The sequence below is a fragment of the Mandrillus leucophaeus genome, unplaced genomic scaffold (genome assembly GCF_000951045.1).
Source record: "Mandrillus leucophaeus isolate KB7577 unplaced genomic scaffold, Mleu.le_1.0 Scaffold101, whole genome shotgun sequence".
Taxonomy (NCBI): domain Eukaryota; kingdom Metazoa; phylum Chordata; class Mammalia; order Primates; family Cercopithecidae; genus Mandrillus; species Mandrillus leucophaeus.
Genome location: NW_012098210.1, coordinates 2,648,465 through 2,656,052, shown reverse-complemented (window position 1 = coordinate 2,656,052; position 7,588 = coordinate 2,648,465). Strand labels below are relative to the sequence as shown.

Sequence of the window (7,588 nt, the reverse complement as noted above, 5' to 3'; positions counted from 1 at the left end):
CGGCAAGTCGGCGAAGCCCCGCGCAGGCCAAGCCGGCCTGCCCTGCGACTACACCGCCAACTCCAAGGGTGGTGTCACTACCCAGGCCCTGGCCAAGTACTTGAAGGCCCTGGACACCCGAATGGCTGCAGAGTCTCGCCGGGTCCTACTGCTGGCCGGCCGCTTGGCTGCTCAGTCCTTGGACACCTCGGGCCTGCGGCATGTGCAGCTGGCCTTCTTCCCGCCGGGCACCGTGCATCCGTTGGAGAGGGGAGTGGTCCAGCAGGTGAAGGGCCACTACCGCCAGGCCATGCTGCTCAAGGCCATGGCCGCGCTAGAGGGCCAGGATCGCTCAGGCCTGCAGCTGGGTCTCACGGAGGCCCTGCACTTTGTGGCTGCCGCCTGGCAGGCAGTGGAGCCTTCGGACATAGCCGCCTGCTTTCGTGAGGCTGGCTTTGGGGGTGGCCCTAATGCCACCATCACCACTTCCCTCAAGAGCGAGGGGGAGGAAGAGGAAGAGGAGGAGGAGGAAGAAGAAGAGGAGGAGGAGGAGGAGGGTGAAGGAGAGGAAGAGGAGGAGGAAGGAGAGGAGGAGGAGGAGGAAGCAGGGGAAGGAGAGGAATTGGGGGAGGAAGAGGAGGTAGAGGAGGAGGGTGATGTTGATGACAGTGATGAAGAAGAGGAGGAAGATGAGGAGAGCTCCTCTGAGGGCTTGGAGGCTGAGGACTGGGCCCAGGGAGTAGTGGAGGCCGGTGGCAGCTTCGGGGGTTATGGTACCCAGGAGGAGGCCCAGTGCCCTACTCTGCATTTCCTGGAAGGTGGGGAGGACTCTGATTCGGACAGTGAGGAAGAGGAGGACGATGAGGAAGAGGATGATGAAGATGAAGATGACGATGATGATGAGGAGGATGGTGATGAGGTGCCTGTACCCAGCTTTGGGGAGGCCATGGCTTACTTCGCCATGGTCAAGAGGTACCTGACCTCCTTCCCCATTGACGACCGCGTGCAGAGCCACATCCTCCACTTGGAACACGATCTGGTTCACGTGACCAGGAAGAACCATGCCAGGCAGGCGGGAGTTCGGGGTCTTGGACATCAAAGCTGAGTCACTGGACCTAGCTGTGCCCCCAACCTAGATTGGCAGCACCACCCCAGGGCAGAGGACTCTCTGGGCACCCGCTGTGCATGGAGCCAGAGTGTGGAGCCCCAGATCCTTTAGTAATGCTTCCCCTGGCCCTGCAACAGGCCTGGTCACCTCGGCCGGGCCGGGGGCTGAGTTCAGCCTCACTGCCTGCTTATTGCCTCTTTCTCAGAATCCTCTTTCCTTCCCATTTGGCCCTGGGCTCAGGGGACCAGGTGGGGTGGGTGGGGAGCTGTCCGGTGCTACCACACCGTGCCCTCAGTGGACTAACCACAGCAGCAGCCAGGGGTGGGCCCTGGAGGTTCCCGGCCGGAGAGTGCCTCTCCCCTCTGCCACCAGGTCTTTGGTGCGGAGGGGACCCCAAAGCCATTCTGGGAAGGGCTCCAGAGGAAGGTCCAGCCTAGGCCCCCTGCAAGGCTGGCAGCCCCTACCCCCACCCCCCGGGCCACCTCGAGAAGCACAGTTTAACTCACCACGGGCTCCTGAGCCTGCTTCTGCCTGCTTTCCACCTCCCCAGTCCCTTTCTCTGGCCCTGTCCATGTGACTTTGGCCCTTGGTTTTCTCTCCAGATTGGAGGTTTCCAAGAGGTCCCCCACCATGGGAGTGACAATGGGCGCTTCCCTTTTGTGGGCAGCTGCAGGCCCCATGCCTCTCTTCCCTCTCTGGCAGGGTCCCATCCTGGGCAGAGGGGCCTGGGGCTGGGCCCAGAGTCCAGCCATCCAGCTGCTCCTTTCCCAGTTTGATTTCAATAAATCTGTCCACTCCCCTTTTGTGGGGGTGAACATTTTAACAGCCAAGGGTGCATCCTTCATGGTCTGGGCTTGCGTCTGTCTTGGGGGACATATTTGTCCTGGCTTCCTTTGGTCCTTGCTTTGGTGGGACATGGAGGCAAGTGTTGAGAGGGTGGCCCTGACCCGAAGAGGGGCAGGAGGAGACCTCAAGCTTGGGATCACTTGGCTGGGGCAGGAGGAAGGGAGCCATTAGTCTCTGGGGGCAAATCCATATGCACATGGGGACTAGGCCTACGGAGGCTGGTTTGAAGGCCTTTGCAGGAGTGAAGTCAGGACAGAAAGGAGTGTTGGGGCAGCTTCTGGGGTCCAGATTGGAGTTTGGAGGGGCATATAGGGCACCTTTGGTTTACCTTTGGTGCCTTAAGAGAGAGCCCTTTAGGCCTTTCAGTGATTGGCATCTCCAAGCCTGGTGGCCACCTCTGGGCACAGTGGCAGGAGGAAGGTGAAATTGCTAGGAACAGATTGCACCCCCAAGAGGCAGAGAATGAGTTGGTCACTCCCTGTGCAGTGCCTTCCAGGGGGGCCCCAGTACAAAGGTGAGGTCAGGTCCCTTTGCTGATCCTACCATTTTTCCTTTCAGAGCCAGCCCCTCCCTACCCCTTCCTCACTGAGGCCCCAGCGGTTCCAACCGGGGAAGGGCCTGGGCTTAAGCAAGGCTGGCAGCTCTGGGCCCCAAACCGGTTTTCCCACCTCACCTGAGGCTGGCACATCACTTCTGTGTTTCCTTCCCAGCCCCAGCCTGCCCTCACCACCAAGTTTCTCCTCCAACACTGGGAATGTTAATGGGGGAGTATCCAGTTCATCTCTTGTCCCTGGCATGCCCTGGTTATTGCCCCTTGTGGAAAATCAACACCACTATATATGACTTTAAAACTAGAAATGGGTGTGACTTCCACTCTTGGCCTGCACTTCTGGCATTCAGGAATCCCCTCCAGGCCTTGAGGACTTTGAAGTGACAACAAAAAGTAGTTGGGATCCCCCTTGCCACCACCTTCCCACCCCAAATCTGAACCCTGGAGTTGGAGACCAGAAAGCTACAAGTAAGCCCCACCTGCTCTGGAGTGAGCAGGAGGGAGCATAGCCTGCTTGCCCAGGTGCTCCTGTTTAACCCAGCTCCCTCACCGCAGGTTCCAACAAGGCGAATTACTTCCATTTGTCTCCTGTGAAAAAGAACACTTCTTGCTGGAACTGAGACTGTCTCATTAATGATAGTACCAGCTGATACTAATAGGGGCCCTGTTCTGTGCTAAATGCTTTAGATGCTCACAAAGCCCCTATAAGGTAGGTAAAGCCAAGAGAAACCAGGCAGAGGTCTGATCAGGTGCCCAAGGCCACGCGGTTAGTCAAGCTGTTTTCCCATCCTGACTCTAGAAGTACCTCTTCACTAAGGAGGGACCCATATTCCTAACCCTCCTAAGGGTAGTGCTGTTTTGGAATGGAACTGGGTACTGCAATGAATTTTCTTTCTTTCTTTCTTTTTTTTTTTTTTTTTGAGATGGAGTCCCGCTCTGTCACCTAGGCTGGAGTGCAATAGCACGATCTCAGCTCACTGCAACCTTTGTCTCCCGGGTTCAGGCGGTTCTCTTGCCTCAGCCTCCTCAGTGGCTGGGATTACAGGCACCCGCCACCACACCTGGCTAACTTTTTTGCATTTTTAGTAGAGACGGGGTTTTGCCATGTTGGCAAGGCTGGTCTCGAACTACTGAGCTCAGGTGATCTGCTCACCTCGGCCTCCCAAAGTGCTGGGATTACAGGCGTGAGCCACTGTGCCCTGCCTGAAATGAATTTCTAATCCATGGAAGAATAGCTAGCTCATTGACGGGAGATGAGGGGTTTGGGACAAATAAGTGAGAACCATCGTCATTTCACAAAGGAGGAAATGGAGTTAAGAAGTTAAATGACCTGCCCAAGGTACTGGCCTTGAACTCTGGTGTTCTCCCTGGGAGTCTGGGTTACCTATTAAATACCCCACTAGAACACTGCTGGGAAGGGCGAGTGGCGATGACCCCATGACCATAGAGTTTTGAAGAGGGACGAAGCAGGAAGCAGTTGTACCACGCAATCCAGTTGAGTGGCAGATTATCAACAGTGCACCCCCAAATAAAGCTGACAAACACTGGAGTGCTCCCTTCATTTGGGACTAAAGGGCTAAAGGGCCAAGAAGGGGAATCCCCACCCTAGGTGTGCAGATGCAGGAATTCTGAGGGCCTGATTGGCTTTGGCTGGTCCCAAAGTGGGTGAGTGACTGGTCAGCAGGTGGCGTGGGCACAGAAGTGATGCTTTCTTGGGAAGAAGAAAAGGACAGCTAACCGCCTTTTCAAAGCTCGGGCCTGAGAGGAGGTAGCGGGGAGGGGATAAAACTACAACTCCCAGAAGTCTTTGCTCCCAGGCGAGGCAGGGGATGGTTTCCATGGTTTCAGAAAACAATATGGCCGCTCCCAGCTGGGACGTGAGTCTCTGGATTAGGCAGGCAGAGGCAGTTACGGGCTTCTGCAGTGGCAAGAAAGGAAGCGCCTGAAGGGTCGTGAGGCTGGGGCTGGACCCGGCACCGCTGGGGCGGCCAGGCCTTGAGGACGCCAATGGCGAGCAGCGTGGACGAGGAGGCGCTGCACCAGCTGTACCTGTGGGTAGACAACATACCTCTGTCCCGGCCCAAGCGAAACCTCTCCCGGGACTTTAGTGATGGAGGTGTGTGCCCCTGTGTGTCTGCATGTTCTGTCCTGTATGTTCGTGTGTGATGGGTCTCTGTGCAAACTCTTTGTGTTTGTGTGCGTGTAGGGGTGGGGAGGAATCTGTCTCCTGGAACTTCAAATTGTAGACGTGTGTGCTTGTTTTCTATTTGCATCTGTGTGTGAACGATGTGTGCCCATATATGTATGTCTACATGTTCTATCCTGCGTGCAAGGGGGGGGGGATGTGCCTCTAACTCCCTCCAGGGACATTAGTGATTAAGATATGTGTCTGCATATTTATTTGTGCATTTCTGTATGTGCTCACTCATTGCTATGTGTTCTATATTTGTCTTGTGGGAGTCTGAGTATGTGTGTGTTCATATGTGTGTGTTCATATGTGTGTTGACATGTTTAGTCCTGTATTTGTGGGGGTTTGTGTGCTTGTGTTTCTTTGTGCTTGTGAAGGTGTTTGTGTTTCTAGGAATGTCTCCTGGGGTCTCAGTGACACAAATACTTACCTGTCATCTCATGTCAAGTACTTCTGTGCATCTCTATATTTGGGGAGGCTGTGTGCATATGTGGCTTTTTGTGCTTCTGTTTATGTGTGTTTTACATGTGTGCCTAGCATGTATTTGTTCTATGTGTCTACACATTCTGCCCTATGTATCTATATGTAGAGAGATCTTATCACATGTGTCTCTGCTTATGTGACTCTTTTACTCTCCTGAAACTGTGGTGTTGGAGTGTGTGTGTGTGTATCATGCATCCATGTGAATTCCCTGGGCTCCTGAAAGCCTCTCTTGGAGACTTGTTTTCTCTCTCTCTCTCTTTTTTTTTTTTCTTGTTGCCCAGGCTGGAGTGCAATGGCATGATCTCAGCTCACTGCAACCTCCACCTTCTAAGTTCAAGCGATTCTTCTGCCTCAGCCACCCAAGTAGCTGGGATTACATGCACCACCACACCCAGCTAATTATTGTATTTTTAGTAGAGATGGGGTTTCACCATGTTGGCCAGGCTGTTCTCGAACTCCTGGCTTCGGGTGATACGCCTGCCTCAGCCTCCCAAAATGTTGGGATTATAGGTGTGAGCCACTGTGCTGGCTGACTCATTCTCTACTAGAGGACCAGGGACTCAGTATTCCCGTTCCTAAATTCATGGGGAAGGGATGCATACCTCTGAGGTATGCTGGAGACTTAGTCTCCTCTACCTATGACTAATCTTAATGTTTTTGTCTCCCTCCTTATCCTTCCCCTTTCTGCATCTCCACCCCTCCATTGGGTTCCACTGCTCTGCCATGCCTGATTCTCCCACCCACCTTCTCTCCCCTCTTCCTTCCTTACCCATGCCCCCACCTTCCATATCTGCTCCCCTCTCCCTCAGTCCTAGTTGCAGAGGTCATCAAGTTTTACTTCCCCAAGATGGTGGAGATGCACAATTATGTCCCTGCCAACTCTCTCCAGCAGAAACTCAGCAACTGGAGTCATCTGAACAGGTAACAGAATACCTGGGTTCAGGAGTGGGAATCTCTAGCCCCCACCCTGGGTTCCCAGGAAGGACTACCCCAGCCCCATCATCTCCTATGGTCTTGGTTGCCCAGGCTGAGACTGTTTTGGTGGCAGGGTGGGGAGGGTCAACGCAGACAGAATTCGTCCGATTACAAAATGAAAAGACTATTCTATTCGGAAGGAGGCAAGGAACCTCGGGACACCCACACAAGGAAGCTCAGATGCGATGCCCTTCCACTCCCCCAGGGCTGTGCACTCAGAACTGCAACCACCATGCCCCCTTCCCTCTCCCCCCGTCCCCTCGCTTCATTTCCCCAGGACCCAATCCGCTATCCCTGTGTCTACCCCTCAGGAAGGTGCTGAAGAGGCTGAACTTTTCAGTACCGGATGACGTGATGCGCAAGATCGCAGAGTGCGCCCCAGGTGTGGTGGAGCTGGTGCTTATACCGCTGAGGCAGCGCCTGGAGGAGAGGCAGAGGCGCAGGAAGCAGGGCACTGGCTCCTTACAGGTGCCACCCCGCTCGAGCTTCTCCCACTGCTCTGGGGGCTGGGTGGGGGGCACTCCCCCGACCACAGAAAGGCCAGCCTGGGTGATAAGTGTGGGGGAGGGGTGCTTGGCTAATAGAGTCTGGCCTGGGGGCCGGTGGAAGGGACATAGGGCTCCTTGGGGATGACTGAGCCTGGGCTCACAGCGGACCCCGGGGTTCTTTCAGGAGCTGGCTCCCCAGGATGGCAGTGGCTACATGGATGTGGGTAAGGTGGCCTTTTCCATTTCTTCCTCCCCAGTGGAGCTTTCCTTCTGTTCTTCTTCCTGTCGCTTGTGAGAGTGGAACTGGGGCGGGGGAAGCAGGAAAGTGAGACTCCAGCACAGTCATTCCTCCACTTGCCTTGTCTCAGGTTTATCCCAGAAGGCCCGAGGTGAAGGTGCCCTGGACCCCCAGGGAGAGGGTCAGCTCAGGTAAAGAAGCTGGGAGTTCCTGACTTCATCAGGCTGGTGATCTCTGCACACAGCTGGGGTTGGGGGGCAGGGTAGGCTGAGCTTGAGGCACGAAAGGGGCTAGAGGGGGAGAAGGGAAGGCCTGGTCGAGGGCACTGGAAGGGTGAGTGTAGGGCCCGAGGTCCAAGCCTCGGCTAAGCTGCTTCCCACCCCAGCGGGGTACGGCCGCCGGCGCCTCGGCCTCCGGCGTATAACCAGGCGTTGCAGGGCGACCCGAGCTTCGTCCTCCAGATCGCTGAAAAGGAGCAGGAGCTGTTGGCCTCGCAGGAGACCGTGCAGGTGAGGGGTCTAGGAAGGCTGCGGGTGGGGGGTCGTGGCTAGCAGAGGCCAGGTAGGAGGGAGCAGGCCGCGGGACTTGACCCTTGTGCGGCGCGGCTTAGGTCCTGCAGATGAAGGTAAGGCGCCTGGAGCACCTGCTCCAGCTCAAGAACGTGCGGATCGAAGACCTCTCCCGGCGGCTCCAGCAGGCGGAGCGGAAGCAGCGGTGAGCGGCTGCCCGGGCC

At 55.9% G+C, this 7,588-nt stretch overlaps 2 protein-coding genes across 2 annotated transcripts; both read left to right on the top strand.

Moving 5' to 3' along the window:
* Positions 1–6: 6 nt before the first annotated feature.
* On the top strand, positions 7–1,917 carry CENPB (centromere protein B, 80kDa). The gene is made up of 2 exons (XM_011975043.1): positions 7–1,564; positions 1,638–1,917. Exon 1 carries the CDS (start codon positions 122–124, stop codon positions 1,082–1,084), a length of 963 nt encoding a protein of 320 aa, XP_011830433.1. The 5' UTR covers positions 7–121; the 3' UTR covers positions 1,085–1,564; positions 1,638–1,917.
* Positions 1,918–4,312: 2,395 nt separating this feature from the next.
* SPEF1 (sperm flagellar 1) lies at positions 4,313–7,588 on the top strand. Its single transcript, XM_011975032.1, has 7 exons — positions 4,313–4,599; positions 5,964–6,075; positions 6,441–6,597; positions 6,802–6,841; positions 6,986–7,046; positions 7,241–7,364; positions 7,466–7,588. The coding sequence occupies exons 1-7, from the start codon at positions 4,491–4,493 to the stop codon at positions 7,571–7,573; spliced, it is 711 nt and encodes a 236-aa protein (XP_011830422.1). The 5' UTR covers positions 4,313–4,490; the 3' UTR covers positions 7,574–7,588.